Here is an 18,294-nt window from a genome sequence, read left to right as displayed (position 1 = left end):
ACCGTAGAATTTAGGCAGAATTACAGATAATATGCTCAAGTCTCTGGTTTGTAAACCTTACACTGAATTTAAACCTGAATTAAAATGCTTCTCCTCTTAATCGTTCTTGTGTATTACAGTATCAGCAGTTCTGTTTGTCTGGCCTCTGTGTTTGTCTCTTAAAAAATCTCTAGTGCAGTACAGCACACTGAAGAAAAACTGAAGTGATCAACGGACTCGAAGGCCATTGAAAATGGCAGACCTTCTCTTGGCAAGCACAGAAGTGACAGAAAGTGATTTAAATGTTGAATTTATATTATTCACAGATAAATGCAGTAGGACTCATTTTACAGGTGAAAATGACATGCTTCCATTTGGTACTGCTGATGAATTTTGATTGATTGATACATTGATGTTGATTACATTTACACTCTTTGATATGTGCTGTTCACTGTTGTGACCAGGGGTCAACTGGATGTTAACAAGCTTTCATTTAATTACGTTGAACTGTGTAGGAACAAAACGAGACAGAGAACGTCCAGTAGCACTGACTTAAATCAAATAGTGCTCACTTAGATAAAATGTCAGCTTCTAGACGTTCAGTGTTTTAAGATTATGTGATTAGCCTTTTGGTTTGACATGCTTTTTCTGGTTTCTTTAAACGAATCATGTCAGCCAGGTCTTATGTTATCTTTCTCCTCAGACTGCATTGAAGGAAGTGATGTCATTCATTAGCAAGAGCTCTTGTTGGCTGTTTTTTTTTTTTTCCACCGAGTGGAACTGCTCAGTAAACTTGCATAAAAAGAATGGAATAGCTGTCAAAATGTCTGCCCAGCCTTTCTGAGTTCATCATTTTTTTCAGTTAATCAAGTCCTTATCGTTTAACTTTTTCCTCGTCATTTAAGTTTCATCTTTATGAATACCAGTACATAATTAGGCCCAATTATGACCGCCAGACAGACAGAAGAGAGGGAGGGGTTATAAAAAGGTTATAGGGGTCTTTTTACAGCTGAGCATACCTGGTGCGGAATTGCTATGAGTGAGGAGAGGGGTGTTTTAATGATTATAAGAATCTATTTACCTTGTTTTCTCTGACTATGCCTGAATCTGCCTTTTATTTTTAATGGGCATAAATTCAATGTGAATAACTTTGGTAGCCCTGTGGAATGGTTGCCTGTGCAGTTAATGCAATACAAGTAATAAGGTTTTTTTTGTAAGACATTGTACAATATGCATACCACATACTAGTAAGGTGCAGTGTAATGGATGGCAATGATTATGATCATTATAAGATATTCTAAAATGAGACTATAGACAAAACTGAAATGTTTTGCATCTTGTCCACTTCAACATCACTGGAAACCTTATCACTGAGGTATTCATTTTGTGAGGTGACATCTTTTAGTCATATTTACGTGATACATGAGACAAGTCTATTAGAACCTGTAACTGTAATTATCAGAACTAACCAAAATTCCTCCCTTCTTCCAATCCTCTGAATTAACAGTTTGTTAAGGTGGCATCTTTTCCTTGCCCTAAATGATAAATGTGGGAGGACTGGGGTCTCTGGGGTTGTAAGACAACTGATAGCATTTCTCTCACTGGTAGTTTATTAATTCCACCATGATTATGACCTCCTCACACTCTGTTTTTGTTAAAGAATTTAATGATTTGTCAGTTCAAACTAGCATTTATCCATACTGACAGCATTTTATAATGTAGTGGTCCTTGGAGTCTTCTACATATGCTGTAAAACATTCCACTTTAATGTCGCTGGTGCATGAATACATCGTGGAATAAACAACATGATGATTTACTGTTATCGTGTTATCAAAGCACTGGATTTGCCTTCCAATGTGCTGGCTATTGTATGATTTGTGATAATATGTCACAGCAGTGGGCAATCCATAAAAGATCTGCTTTTTATCATTTCCATGAAAAAAACAAGGGTAGACCCACTGTTGATCCAAGTATCCTTACAGAGAAATCCGGTGAGATTTACTTCCCCCAAGAAATAAATCATAGCGCTTAAATACCTGCAACTATCGCTGCCTGTGAATCAGAGCGGTGTGCGTAGCTGGTGCCAGGGCCACAGTAGCGAGCTCTTACTTCCTGCTCGGTGCACTGCAGTGCCTGCTGTGTTGTGAAAAGCAATTTCGATTACGGTACGGCAGCCTTCATTTAAACTGTTCAGGGTTGTAATTGGGGCTGCCTGAGCCTACCACTAGCGGCGCCTGGGACGATTTCTGTGACACGCTTGCCCTGGCTTGTCTGGAACGCCACGTGCGGATAGATTGGAAGAAGCCGAGGAGTGCAAATCAGAAGCAGAATCCTTCCCCGCCATCCTACCATCCCCCCTGCCCCCGCAAGGATGAGCTTTCATTTCCTTAATCCTCTTTTCCCTCTATTCCACCTTCTTTTTTTCATAAGTTGTCTCTCACAAACAGTATCTTGGTAACCTTCGCAGAGGAAGCAGACAACAAGACTCTCTCTTTGTGTTGAGGATAGAAAGAGCCATGGGCACAACTGAACAATGTGGCTTATAACTCTATTGATTGGCACAAGATACACGGTTGTTTGAGGATGCACAATTCTTTGAGATGTAATGACTTATTTATGCGTACAAGATCAGTATCAGAACATTCCATCCTGTCAATCGCTTAAAAGATAAAGTAAGCAAGCAGGAAAGTAGAAGCGAATACATATTGTTCAGAAACGCTTTCTGAATGAACAGTTGATGAGACAGTTTGACCAGTGGAATGTGAGTTCAGGTGAGAATCAAGAAGTAAAATAAATAAAGGAACCAATGCACCCTGCTCATCAAGAAAGCAGCACTTTCATACCATGGAGGCATGACTAAGTCAGCTCGCTGCAGCTCCTTGTCTGTAGTGCTCAGAGCCAGCCACTTTTGCATTGGCAAGGCATTTGCAACACCACAGGTCTCAGCACCTTGTCACAATGGTGACATCATGATACTCCATCTGCAGGGGATAAGGAGGAAAATATTCTGTCCTTATCTGGGGACCAGAAGAATTCATAGTTGCCCAGGACCAGGCCCAACAAAGTTCATTAATGCAACAGAATGAGGTAATGATAGCAACACCTTGGGTGGGGTTACCTGCAACAGAAGATCGTAGTGATGAATAAATGTTTTGCAAGGACCTTTTCCCTGGTGAATGCCAGTACGTGTGGCTGGGACATACATAAGAATGCACTCATTGTTGTGTACAACAGACCAGCTGATGCAGAGGTCCACGTGTGGTGTCCTGGGAAGTAGTGACTAGTCACAGCAGAACCCCACTTACAGCGATCAAAGAGAATCTGGATACATGTTGCCACATTGATCAAGTCCTCTGACCTCTCTCGGTGCCATTCCTCTTGGCTCATTCTGATGTGACAGCTATCCAGCTGGACAACACTTGTCTGTTAGCTACGAGTGTAGGAACAGCTCTCTTACCAGACACAAATGTGTCATTTGTGTCATGGGTGCCTTATTCACCAGACTTCAGTCCCACTGAGATGAAGTGGGATATTGTGTGGCATTCAGGGCTCAGAGACCAATGAACAAGCACATGGCTTTCCAGGCTCCATAAGAGAAGTAGTGAAGAATCTCATAAAGATATTGTCTGCAACCTGGTGCGGAGAATGCGTCACACATATAAAGCTTGCTTTGCTTCCAGTGGTGGCTGCACATGCTACATGCTACAGAGTTGAGACTTCTAAGGTTGGCCCCTGTTTATTAACCCTGTTACTAAATTGTTAGATGTTAATCAGCATAACTATGCTGTGTCTGTTAAATGCTACAAAATACTGCCGCATTAACAACACAATACATGCTGCAAAATAGATTAATTTTTTTTGATAATTTTGATGAATTTCTTTTGAGACTCAGTGTATGTACACATGGACAATTGTAAATGTAGACACACAAACACACACACACATACACACATGTCACATACACACATGCCTAAACACTTTCAACACAGGGCACACACACACAGACAGATAGAGATTACTCAGTGATTTAGTTCATGGTGTATTTTATGCTTAACATTTTGCATCTCTTTAGCACCGGTGAGCCTCTGGTAGTCACAGGTACATGTTTGCTTTCCTGTACGGACACTGTGCCACAGGACTTTGAGCTGCTTCCATCTGCTTTTATGAATGGCTGAATGCAATTTGGTCAGTGCGACCATTGTAATCAATACCTATTTAGGATCCAGTGTATGGTGTGGTGGCTCACAGTGATTGAGTTGACCCTTTGGCTTAAGGGGTCACATAAAACAAGATGGATTCAAAACAATGTCCAGGCAGGGGTATTTGTTGATTGGCGAAGAGGCTAATAAATGATATGAAAAGAAATAAAAATAAAAACAACATCAACAAAATTTCTTTACAGGTAGATTAAAAAATGATCGAACGACAGCAACAGGAATGATCATATGTGTATGTCAAGAATGCAGAATAGTATGACTCTCACTGCATGACAAGAGAATTAAAATTAGTCTTGTGTGCCTCGTTAACTCATTTATTTTTATTTATAGCCCTGATGTGGCAATCATAGAGACACTGGTGTCAAAATGGGGAAGTAAAGTATCGGCCAGGGAGGAAATAGGTGAGACAGTGCAATCTGAATCTTTCAGTCAGTCAGAAATGTATTAATCAAGCTATTCCCCTGCTATGGGAAGTATAAGAAATGCTTATGACAGAAATTCTGCTTTCTCTACAGAAAGAACCTAAATGCATAAGTAATGGCATGAATAAAATGTAGTTTTGGGGCAGTATTGTAAAGCGGGACAAGCCAGTGCCATCCTTACTGTGGGCCCCCAAAAAGCAGGAGCTGTTGCTTGCAGTTGCAGCAGACTTTCACATGATACACCTCAGATGTTGCTTTAAAAAGAAGCACCCCTGTTTTATGAATAATATATTTTAGTATTACAGTGTGTGTAATACAGCTAGACCTACATTTTAGAAACAGTGTGGGTGTTGTTTTATCAACAGGAGCAAGAGGTAATACATATTACTCCATTAACTTTTTTTGCTGCGTGCAGGCAATTTCTGGAGCTAAATATGTACAGTGCCTTGGCACATGATTGAATCTGTCGTTTGCCAAATTGGAGATTTAAAAAGGAAATTTGATCCGTATTGTAGTGTAAATGTCAGTCATTTCAGAGTACAGATGCAAAGTTTTTGATTCCAGTGAAATGCCAAGCCCATGCTGGGTGATTCTTTGTACTGATTATTTTTGGAATGAATTTTTGGATTGAGTGAAGCCTTCTCACAAATCATTGCATTCAGGTTTATATGAGGATTATATCATCTGAAGGGAAAAGATGTATCAGGGGCTGAACACTGCATCCTGTATTCCTGTGATTACACAGCATCCTTGCTATCTGTGCATTCAAGGTAAGAGATAAGGATTCTACATGTAACCTCCCAGAGAATTCTGTGTGTAAAAGTAGAATTGAGTCACGAATGTGTACGTTTATCAAGCCTCACATTGAAACGAAGAGGCATCAACAATATCAAATCCTTATAAAAGAAGGATATTCTTATTGCTTATCTCTCTCTCTCTCTCTCTCTCTCTCTTTCTCTCTCTCTCAATTGGAAGATGTGGTGTTAATCGAAGGGTTAGACACTTCTGATTGAGAGGCTTAAATTGCATTTATGTATTAAATTCAGCCCGATAAGAAATGACATAATGAACATTAATAGGGCCATCACAATGTGCAGTAAACTAATTGCAGCATTCTAATTCTTAATTGTGGAATTGCTGGATTCCATTTGGAATGTTAATGCCTGAGACAGCTGGCTTTCTTTGTGTTTATGGGCCTTCCGGGACCCCGTCCAAATCCAGACAGGGTTCCACACTGCAAGCTAACCAAAGCAGCTCAGCCGGTGCATTGCAAGGGTGGAGGCGCTGTGTGAATATTGCGGAGGAGCGGGAGGGAAATGTCACCTCATTATCTTCAGATTTCAGCCACGTTCCTCCTTCACGGAGAATGGCGAGCTTGAGGAGCCTGCTGAACAAGGCCCATGTAATCATGTAGGCCTAATTTAACACCATTACAGTAATTCATTCGCCTAACCCTATCCGAGTCATTATGCATAATTAAATCGAGAGAAATTGGTCATGGTTATACGGCAATTTACACTTTTAAGAGAAGATATTCCGCCTCTGACAGTAATTATTTTGCTTGTCCCTTGCACTTTTGTTTAGTGAAGTATGCTTCCGGATCTCAGGTTTGACTGTATTGTCTGAAATGCAGGCATCGGTATGGGACATATGCTGTGAAGCTGCACAGCAGTCAGCAGGAGTGAAGTGGTGAAACAAAGAAAAAAGCTGCAGTCACTACAAATTAAACAACACCAGCTGACACAAATGCAGTGTAGTGATGCAATGTAGTTGGATGGATTGGTTACACTGACCACATGGCAGAGTGTGATGCTGAATTCTTGAGAAACGTGACACATGTGACTTCCTCCTGAGACTACAATGATTACGTACATGTCATTGTACAATCGCATGTATGTCAATCTATGTCAGATTTACAAAAGGCAAGATACACAGTTATAGAGACATATAAAAGTTTTGTCACAATGGAACTTTTCTCCTTTTCAAGGTACTCAACAATTACATTCAGCTCCAGTGCTTTTCAGACTCAGGCCCTTTGACCCATTACATCTGTAATCAAAATACAGCAGTTAAACACTCAGGACATTGCATATTCTCCTCAGGATCAATCCTTTAAAATATTCTGTGTGAAGATAGGCTGCAGAAAATCTCTGCAGCTGCAGTAATTAATGTTGCCAGCAGTAGTGTGTATAGTTCATATATGGCACGTTTTGGTCAGATATGATGATCATGGATACACTGTTAAAATCCCTGACTTGGTGTAATGAGAAAGTACAGTACGTCCATATGAAAAGCACTATGAACATGGAAAAAGGCATGAAATGTTATCTTGTTTAGATTATTGTGTCATAACAAAAGTGTCCCTTTAAGCCTGTATTTTTCTCATAACCTTAACTGTAACTCCCATCTTATTTTTTGTTCCTTTGGTAATTCTTTTAACATTTGGTTTTGAAGTGCTGTTATCTACTACTGCTAACTCTACTACCACACCTAACACCACTAGTACTATAATTATTACTGCATGTGCAACTGTGTTTCTAAGATGTATTATGAATCATGACATCTACAGATTATGCTGTCATTTGATCTTTGTAAAACTCAGGTATGGACTTGTCACAGTTCACTTCATATTAGGTGTGCTGTCATTTTATTTTTGCATCACCTTTGAAAGAACCATCTTTGAAAAGGCCAACTCTTTTGGTTTGAATTTCATCACCTCTTAAAAAGTATGTTTGCAGTCTCCTTTCAAAGTAAGCCTTCCATCTCATTACTGATAGGTGGTAAGTAGTCAATCATTAATTTATAGACACCTTATGAACGCCACCATGTTCTTATGGATGCCACAAAACAGAGCTTTAGCTACTGACATCATACTCAAGGCACGTTTGAGTATGAAGGCAGCCTTATGAAAGTTTCTTTGCTATCTCTCCCATTTGTTTGAAGGGCCTGGAAATATGAGCGCGTCTACATTCCGTTTTGGCCAACACATCATCAAGGCGTCGGCAGTGTTTCTTCAGACGGAATTGTCCTTCGCGCTGGTAAATCGAAAACCAGTGGTCCCCGGACGTATCCTTTCTTCTTTTTATCCTTCAAAGCCCCATTATGGCTTAAGCAGAAGATCTGTGTCTGCTGGTGTTCGGGCGAGTGGGTGAGCTGACAGCCATTCGCCACTAAATCAGGTCCAGGTGAGACGTTGCATTCTTGTTTCTCTTGCCAGTCACCGGAACATTGTGTGCTCAGTGGAGCATCACTTCTGCCTCTGGTTGCTCAGCAACAGTTTGTTCTGAGGTAAGTTCGCGGTGACCTTATGAAAAGGCCATATAAACAGATGTTTACAGCAGAAGAGCTTCCGGGAAAGTCTGTAAGAACACTAAGCATGGTTCGAAGACAAACTTTTGCTTGAGTCAAAAACCTTGTTAAAAACAGATGTTTGAGACTAAACCCTATGATGGGTACAAGCAACACAGGAGAAGCCATAGATCACTGTCAATTTTACCTTCCGTATTCTTCTATTTCTGTGTGGAAAAAACTCCATGCTTTGTCTATTAATCTTATTTCTCAACAAACAAACACAAGCCGTGCATACATTTGCATTATTTCCTGCTCTGATTTATTTGAATAATGTGCTTATTCTCTTTTTGAATAATAATACGTTCTTGGCTTTGTGTGCAAGTTCCTCAAGTACCTCTCCCCTTACATAACACTTCTATGTTTAGATTAACTTTTGTCCAAGGGAGATTTTTCACAACATTATAGGGCATTGCTGTATAATCCTGAAGTCTGAAGAGAAGCAACAATGCTTTCGGGCAATGAGGAATACATTATCATTATTTAGTCACACTGCTCTTACAGCTCTCTGAAACATTGCAATTACTGCAGAGACAAGTATGGAGTTTACAGTGCCATTATCTGCATGGCCCTACATAGTATAGTGTAACAACATTATGTTTCTGACTGTATTGCCTTGGTTTGGAGTGAGATTCTGATTTTATCACATTTACTATTATCTAACAATGTTCCACAGATACTTACAATGTTACAGACAGAATTTTTTTAGCACCTATTTCTTACTATAGTGAAGTGTATGCTACATGGTAACATGAAGAATGCAAAATATCTGTTATTTTATAAAGGGTCTGTAACTGGAGTAAATGAGTCTTACATGCTGTCACAGTTTTAACCAAATAGCTATACTTAGTTTTGTCAGTGGTGTGAATGAGAGAACTTGGGCTTTGTTACCGCAAAGAGATACTCCCATTTATAGTGAAAGCATCTCATGAATGAACACATGACATGCATTTTACCTAAAACATATGGACTGTGTATAAATTTAACAATGCTGTACTATATACTAGAGTCCCATGAATTCACCACCACTAAAAATTATTTCATTTCTAAACATAATTAGTATTTTTCCAGTGCCTGTCCTGAATGTTAACCCTAGGACAAGCATTGTAATAAATCTTCATAATATTGAAAATAATCTGTTAATGAATGGTTTATTCCTGGGACATTAATAAAAAGTATTATAATAGTTCGTAGAGGCAGTCCAATCTTGCCATGTTCTTCGAGCAGCATGGCTACCTCTTCTGGATCTGTCTTGCAAAATAACTCTGAAATACCCTTTGATGGAAAATGGGCTCAGCTAATACAGCTGAGAGTGCCATCACTGTGTTGCAGACTCATAAATATCACGAGCATTTATCTTTTTTATGCCAGTATATTTTAATATGTACCTTTAATGTGTCACACTTTTTCCAGACATGATAAAAATCACAAAATGTGTAGTCGTTGATCACCTTGACAAAGCAGTGGCGTTAAATCTGATACAGCCCTCATTTGGACATACATGGTGAATACACTTGCTATGTGCTGACAGTATTTTTAGTCCTTTTCCATGAGTTGAGACTAGATGTGATACTTTAGAATCTCAGCAGCATGTGAGAGTGCCTTTAGTGGTAATGTGCGTTTGTGTAAGTGAATACAAAACCGTGGTTGGCCGGCTTGGATAAACGTGCTCAGGAAATGCTCTGGTGAGTTACAGTACCTGCAGTCAGATCTGTGCGTGACTACTCACCCAAGTCAGAGCGCCTGTCCTTGTGCATGCAGCCACACATATGCACACACATACACAGCGCAGTTTAGAGTAGTAGATGGCACCTTGCAGCAAAGCCTTCAAAGCACCACGTTACATTTGAGTAGTGATATTATTCCCGGCATATACATATGTAGATATCTAGGCCTTAAAATGATTCCCAGGGCTCTTAACCACAGAAATATCGTTGGTGTGTATCCCAGCACACACGAACACACTAGACTCTGAAAAAAGAGTGGGAGTAGATTTTTTCTGTAAAACAGAAGGTATTTACACTTTACAAAAAGCTCCAAACATTTCCAGTGTGAGGTACAATGATCACTGCACTCAACTGAGACATTTTCTCAGCTACATGTTTTTCAGCCAAATCGCATTTTTTCCAGCATTCCAGCATGAAACACTAAGAAAAATCTTCCTAAAAAAGTCTCCTGTGAAGATCTTCAAACGCATTGTTGTTGCTTTTGCTCGGGTCCTTAAAATGAATAGAATGCAGATTGACTCAGACAAACTGGTATTATGAAATTTTTCGGCCCTTATGGAATCTGTCTTATCATAGCCAAAGTCAAGGCCTTGGTTTAGAATTTTATGGACCTAGACATATTACATTATAGAGGAAGGACACAGTATAGGAAAGTATCATTCTAACTTTTTTTAAACCAGGTTGAATGTATTTCCTTTTAATATCAATATTACTTTTCACAGAACCATGGGAAATGTCCATGGTACTGTGATAAGTAATATTCACGTTAAAAGGGGCAATTGACCATGTGGGTTGTTGCTTGCAGTCCTCAGTTTTTACTTACTTCTTCCAAACAAATTTTTTTCAGAAGCATCTTAGTTGTACATCTGGAAAGCAACATCTAACAGTTCAGCATTCAAATGTGATACAAAGGTACCCTTGTATGTAGTTTTTGTTTACCATGTTGTACACTAACACCACATAAATGATAGCATCAAAGTAAATGTTTAACAATGTAAAAAAAATCCTGGAGTGGCATATGTACATATGTGGGCTGTGTGTACATATGACAGGACATTTAACTGCAGCACATCCACAGAAATGAGGATAGGCACAGCTAATGCACTACAATTATAATGTATAATACAATGTAGTTGTATCACGAGCATTTATCTTTTTTATGCCAGTATATTTTAATATGAACCTTTAATGTGTCACACTTTAACTGCAGCACATCCACAGAAATGAGGATAGGCACAGCTAATGCACTACAATTATAATGTATAATACAATGTAGTTAGGAACAGACTGTACCGATCATTTAGTTTACTAACTATAAAAACTGTAAAAAACATAGTGTGTGTTCTTGTTCAACATACAAAATATTATGTACTGTGCTGTAGTGTCAGCTTTGTTTTGGAGATCCACTAATCTCCGTTTGAAGTCCCTACATATGCATTCCATAGGTCTGTATATATACATTTCCCACCATGAAAGAAATGTCACTCCATGGGTACACTAAGATGAGCCTTTCTTCAACTCCATGGCTTGGATGCTGTGCCACTTGTAGCCTTTCATTTTTTTTTAGTTCTGCTTCTTCTGAGGCTGCTGAGATAGGTAGAGGGCTGATCCACTCTGGGGACTTGTTTTTCTCCTCTCAGCTGGCTGTGTGAGCCAGAACTCTGCCTCTGCACCTCTCTGTAGCTTCGCTGCCTTGGATATAGGAATATAAAACACAGAGTGTTTTATTCATTCACTGGCAGATCAAGAACTGTGATCTTTTTTGTGTAATTTGTAAATATCGTCTTCGTGCTTCCATCTGGGCAAAGATATTTAATTTTTCAGGAGATAGAACGGTTAGCATTCCTTCCAGGTCCCTTTAAACTGCAGGTCACTGGAAAGATGTCCTTATGAACAACAATGGCATAATGTCCAAAATGGAGAATTTGATATGGGTTAACAAACTACATATAAAATGGTTTCATACTGCTATTAGTTGTGCTTCGATATAGCTGTTTGGCTTGCAGTGTTGAATGGCTTTTGTATCTGTAAATATTCTGGTTGAATGCCACAATACATTTTGCTTTATCAAGTCACCTTGATACCTTGACGTATTATTGCCCTCATTGAAATGTTTACTGTACAAATTTTCTAAAATCTTAGCTTTGAGACCTACAATACTGTGCATCTGGATTGCTTTGTGGAGTTGGTTTCTGTTTGTGCTACAACATGGCTTCAGTGTTAATGGTCTTTGTTTAAGGACAATATAGCACCTGACAATATGACAGACTTTCCTTTGTGTGCCACAGTAAAAAAAAAAGGTTCTTTTTCAGTGTGAAATGTTCATTACTTTTTGAGGGTTTACAAGGCCAAGTCTTTAGTTGTTGGGGGTGAAAGTGCTTTTCCTTTTTCATTGCTTTGCGTGATGAGGTTTTTCTGAGACATTAATCAGAATGAATTAAATAGGGCCTGATCTTCCAGGTGCTGAACATCGATTTGATGTTTGAGGAGTCAGATTAATATTCTGCCCATTTTAACCCTGTTGAAACAGCAGAACGATCTGAACTCGAGATACACTAATAGGGATTATAATTTAGTATGACACCAAAGTTATTTGCCTCTGTTATCTGTAATCCCAATTTATTTTTTTTGTTTATATGGCATGGAACTATGTATGTTCAGTTGATTTTGAAACTGATACTGTAAATGACTGAATTATAAAGAGTTTATAACTATGCAATTCTTTATTTTTCCTGTAGGGGGCTTTAAACCCAACTTTCTTTACTCACTCAGCCTAGTTTATATCCTGTAATTTATGGATGCATATTTAGAGCACCCATTCATTTTAATGCTAAGTATGACTACATGCAAGTGAGCAACCAACAAAATGTAACTGGAAGATGACTAATTATGGGAGAAGTCAGCGCTGCATTATAAGTCATGTGACTTCCATAACAATGAGAGATTGAGATGATGAAAGCCTGTAGATGTCAGTGACACATACTGTAATTCGATTAGGGCCGAATTAGAAAGAATTGCACCCTCAGGGCCATTCAGGTTCCACTGGATACTGTACAAATGTGATGGTTATGACAGTCTCTTCAGTCCTAATCATATTTTTGGGTATTCAAAATGAGATTTCCAGCAAATGAGCTAAGACCCAAACCTGATCATCCTGATGCTTTTCTCTGTTTCCACGGAATTCCAATTTATATGTTTAGCTTGGAAAATAATTGAAAAATCATTTTTAAAACCAATTATGCTGTCAGGTTAGCCATTACTGAAGGTTAGTAGGGTAAGGGTAGAGTATCCCAGCAGTTTCTGTAGTGTAGTGGTCATAACCTTTGCCTAATGCACAAAAGGTCCTTGGCTCAAATCTGTACAAAAAAAAAAAAAAACATTTTGGGGCAGCAGTGCGGTGTAGTGGAAAGAAGTGGGGCTTGTAACCGAAAGGTTATTAGTTCGATTCTTCGCTGGGGCACTGCTGCTGTACCCTTGGGCAAGGAACCTCAGTATATAAATGGATAACATGTAAAACCTGTAACCTGTGTAAGTTGCTATGCATAAGAGCATCTGCTAACAATAATTTAATGTAATAATCTAGTATCATTGGGTTCTTGTAGGTGATATCTGTTGCTAGCTAGTTTCTGAAAATTGAAGCCATAGAATTAATATTAGATCTAAATACTAAATCTAAATTAGATTGTAGTCTAGATTCTACTGTTTTTTTTTTTCGAGCTTTTGTTTCTCCTCTTTGAGTCTGTAGATCAGACGCATCTGCATTGTGGTATTGTGAGGTTTAAGGTTAGACTGTGCAGCTGTGTGTTAACTGAAGGTTTGGGTCAGGGTAGAGGTTTGAAGGGGACAATATGTTAGCAGTGTATAGTAGAAATTAGGGTGGCCAGGTCTGTTAGCACTGTAGGGTGGAGGCAGGTAGGTTTAGATGGCCATGTAATTTTAAATAGTGCAAAGTAAAGGTCAGGGTGATCAGCCATTTTGGCAGTGTGGAGTAGATGGGGTGTCATGATGAGTGATAAACAGTCTGAAGGTGGTGGATAGCAGGAATATTTTGAATGCGATATAATTTGTGATACTGGACAGTGCGTGTATGTCTGTGTGTCTGTGTGTTTAAAATAGTGTGCAATGTGTGTACTCTGGTTGTGTTTTAAGTGGTAACACCACCAATATCACCTCTATTGATAGGAGGAAAATGAGTTCAGTATGACTCAACTTAGCCAGATAATTCCCTGAAATCCTTTATGACACGTTAAAGCCTGTTCTTTCATTGTGTCTCTGAAAATCCTTCCATTGTTATTTAGTTGTATTGTATGTAGTATTATTTTATTTTATTGTATGTAGTATTTTTTTTGCAAATATAGGCTTGTATTGCTTCTACAGCATACTATAGTATGGACAATATAGTATGCTATAGCCAGTAAGAACAGTCCTAGTCTGGTTATCAGCAATGCTGGATCTTATCATTCATATTGTAGATACTGTTATATATAAATGTTTATGTTCACATATGTGCTAAACATCAAAGTACTTGGATTTGCATATGAATGACACACTAACTAGATCAGATGAAATTTGCTATTCAACTGCTTTTTTTTTTGGACTGAAGAATTTCAAACCAGTCAGTGGATCTCAGGAGAAAACTACATTCCCCTCTTCTTTTCAAATGTGAATATACTTTTCTGTCTTGAGTCTGCATTGCATTTTGGAACACTAAAATGGGAATTTAAAATAAGGACTGCAATGTGCTTTATAGTGGAAAATATGACAGTGACAGTTATTGAAGTCCGGTTGCGTTTTGAACTGAATATATGTGATATCTGCGTCTTTTTTTCAGCTCAACCTACGTTGATTCTCAAGTATGCTGATTTATGTCAAGGTAAAGGATGTCTCTATTACAGTGGCAGTACCCTATTCCCTGAGCAGCAATGTGGAGTCTTAGGTGCTTTAGACTTTAGAAAATTACCAAGTAACTTTTCACATTTTCTTGAACATTCTGAGGGAAATTTGGGATTCATAAATCTACTAACATAAATAGTAGATTTATGTTAACAGGATGTTTGACTATCAGTGTAATACTTCTGGAAACAGGATTGCATGAGCCACCCAATGGAACTGTGTATGTAAATTAGCCTTCATATTATTAGGCAAAGCGGCAGTGAAAGGAGAGGTTGCGTCAGATTTTACATGCAGATTCAAAGCCAATTTATACCCTGCTGGTCGTATAACCTTGAAGATGTTTTGACATCCACATGTCACCCTGAACATTCAGCATGTGGCTTAAAGGATGCACATGTTGTATGGAAAACAGTTATGTCCTTTGATAGCTCTTAAATGCTGTTAGTCATGATGTCTAGACATGAATTGTTTTAGTTCATATTGCTGCTTCTGAAAGGTTTTTTGGTAATCCTGGTTCAATGTGTATCAGTAACGCTGCTCTCACAGCTAGAGAACTCATGAAGGTCACGCATGATTGATGAATTATTATATTTCATATCAGACCAAACATACCCACTGCCATTACACTCGATTTCCTTATAAAGAGGAGTCAACCTCATCAGGAACATGTAAATCTTTTAAAAAACATGAATAACACATTTTGATTAAACAGTTCCCTTCAGGATTAATTAATTACAACAACGCTGTGAATAGTTGATTACAAGATCCTACTAATCCTATTAAAATTCATAATTAGCAGCATTTTTCCAGTCATCCTGAGGTAGAGAGTGAAAACATTCTTGAATGACCTGAAATAAATGCAGCATAGTAGTCCTTCTTGTTATCATACCTTGGCAACATTAGGTGCCTTACAAATGTACTGTGCATAGCCAGTGATTTCCATAATATTCTGCTTTTCTTGCAAAGATAACCTTCAAGTATCTGCTTGAATACTACTGTGGAAATGTACACTCTGATGTCAAATGTCAAACAGTAAATTGATTTTCCTTTCTGCCATAATGATGATGCGGGGTGTGATTCCAGATCAAACAAAAATGGCAAATATCAAAGGACAAGCAAAGAAATCATCAGCGTCTAGATCAGGGTGTCTCAGTTCCGGTCTTGGACGGCCATAGTCCAGTAGCTCTTCAAACCCACTTTGCACCACTAACACTCTCAGATCCCAGAGTGGGGAGCTAAATTGGTCCAATCAATACAGTGATTAGCTGGATCAGGTGATTTGGTGCAGAGGGACAGCCAGCAGATACTCTGGCCGTCCAGAGCCAGGGTTAAGTAGCCCTGACTGAGCTCAGATTTATATAATATCATACCATACCCGAAGCATACCAGTGCTCCCCAGACTATGGGTATGGCCCATAAACTTGACAATGATTTTCAGCAGGTTTAAGAGATTGAGATGTGGTTTTACCAGAACATCAGAGTAATGTTTTTATTTATTTATTTCCTGCTCAGACTTTGTGTGCAGATGTACTTTTAAAAACTTTTTAAAAATCTCAGTTGAAAAGTACAGGTACAATTGTATTGACAACAAAGACAGTTTATTTTTAAGTATGGTCCTCAGTGTTAATATTATTATATTACGTTGTACTAATATTTACTTATACCACCTGCACATTGTCTGTTATACAGGCTACTTCTACAGACAAAGCCCAACACTCTATTCCACACCAAGGAATAGGAATGTATGCACCTCGGTCCACTTTGTATGGACCAGTGACATTGAAAAGCCTTGTCCATTTATTTTAAGGTCTTCAGAACATATTGAGCTCATGATACATTGTTCACTTTTTTCTTCAATACACTCATCAATAAAATACACACAGATATGTGTGCTGTTTAAATTATGGCAAATATTAACAATAATGTGAAATAAAAAGTGAAATATCTGCTTTTTAAATCAATAAAATTTTACTTAACCACTTTTCCCTGTCTTAACAAAGGCATTGTCACAGAACATTTCACAGAGTGCATTTATATTGACATTGTGCAAATTGCAACAGATACAGCTTTAAATGGAATGGGAGAACATCAATGACAAAGTGACAGAGAGCAAATCACACAAAGTGGTATCATTTAAAAATGATGTGTAAATAGGTTTGACGTGATTCCTTGTGATATTAATTTAAGATAATTTTAAAATAAAACAGATTCATATTTTTTTCATAGTCTTTTACTCAGAGCAGTAGATGGTGTTGTCACTGTGTGGCATGGTTTATTTATTGCCTTTGTCAGGCGTTTGTTGGGCCTCAGTGTGAGTGTTGAGTATCCACAGAGGAAGAATAGCGCTGAGTCTTCAGCCTGATGGCTTTTGACAAGCCTACTGCCCCAGCCTCTGACAGATTGACAGAATCTTCCTTTAAAAATCTCTCTGTGTCTTGGCTTGCCTCTGATGTCGGACCCTGTAATGCGGCCTCTCCCCCCTCCACCTCCCCCTCCCCCTCCCCTCCCCTCCTCTGGGCCACTCTGCCGATAGGCCACTGGAGCGCAGTGCTCCTGGAGCTCACTCTGGACGAGGAGCCAGCTGTATGGATCACTGTGTTTTTGTGCTGGGAACCAGAAAAGAAATCAGGTCATTGGATATTCCGAGCTGCAGGACATGATGAAGGAAAAAAAAAAGCGTTGACCTTATATACCTCGCTGTTTATCCACCAGACGTTCCTCAGCTGTGTGGGATCAGGTCTCCTTGCTACTCACTCATCCCAGACATGGAGTCACGAGCAGGATGGCGCGGGGCACCCAGGGGGCGGGGCAATCCCACACAAAATTTTCCCGCAAATGATTGCACTTGCATGTACTTTTCTCTGGAACACCTCCAGGCCCCGCTTGGGCATTCTAGCCTGGGAACGTTTGTACTGTCAGACACATTTGTCCATTTAGCAGCAATTAACGTTTCATGTGTTGTTTCACAGGGACACAAAGCATAGAGCACAGTAAGTGCCACAAGAATGTTAGAAAAACAAAAGAGTTTGTTTATATTTTTATTCATCTATTTTTTAGATTTTTTATGCCTTTAGGATTTTTATTTGTTAGAAAAAAAACAACATTCTGATTTACATTTTTTACAAAGTCTGAATATTTGACGCACTTACACTACATCTCCAATTAAAAGTTTTATATGCATGGTTTTCCTTGCCAATTTCTTTGAAGATTTTTTTAAAAAACTTGCCTTGTTGAATAATTCCTTGTGCTTTTTTCACGCATAACTCGCCTTTCATGTTTTGCTCCTTGGCAAAGTTTTTTTTTTTTTTTTTTTCGGACGCAAGGCTTGTCTGTGGTCGATGAACACACTGTCTTTGTTTTACCTTTGTCAAAAATTGATAAGGCTCTTGTCTCAAATCAGCAGCCTCTGTAATCAACAGCATTTGGCGGATTTGGACTAGCTGGTCTTTCCAAGTCCAGAGAGATCCCGTTCAGGCTCGCCTCACGCAAACATTCTGTTACATCAGAACATTACCTGTCCTAATTAGGTTTCACTCTAGAGCATGGAATTTGCCTCAGCAAACTCATCCACTGTGCTGTTCCAAATTGTTGTGTTAATTTGCCATGTGGAAATTGGTCCAGTAACAGTTTTTCACCTTGGCACTTGCTGCCTCCCCAAGTGTGTATAATACTTAAGGAAGATGTCTTGAATTCATTTGAGAGGCAGTC

At 38.8% G+C, this 18,294-nt stretch overlaps 1 protein-coding gene across 3 annotated transcripts in view; it reads left to right on the top strand.

Annotated features, from left to right (window-relative positions):
- Nucleotides 1-18,294, top strand: part of fhit (fragile histidine triad diadenosine triphosphatase) — a 227,972-nt gene that overhangs the window by 70,897 nt on the left and 138,781 nt on the right. For all 3 annotated transcript variants that reach the window (XM_036531595.1, XM_036531596.1, XM_036531594.1), the window contains exon 4: nucleotides 7,562-7,684. In XM_036531595.1, the coding sequence (XP_036387488.1) occupies nucleotides 7,573-7,684 (112 nt within the window). In that variant the 5' untranslated portion in view covers nucleotides 7,562-7,572. The remainder of the gene's footprint in view (nucleotides 1-7,561; nucleotides 7,685-18,294) is intronic.

Source organism: Megalops cyprinoides, chromosome 6 (assembly GCF_013368585.1).
Source record: "Megalops cyprinoides isolate fMegCyp1 chromosome 6, fMegCyp1.pri, whole genome shotgun sequence".
Lineage (NCBI taxonomy): Eukaryota > Metazoa > Chordata > Actinopteri > Elopiformes > Megalopidae > Megalops > Megalops cyprinoides.
Note: the sequence above shows the minus strand (reverse complement) of the source record. Positions and strands in the feature narration are given on the sequence as shown.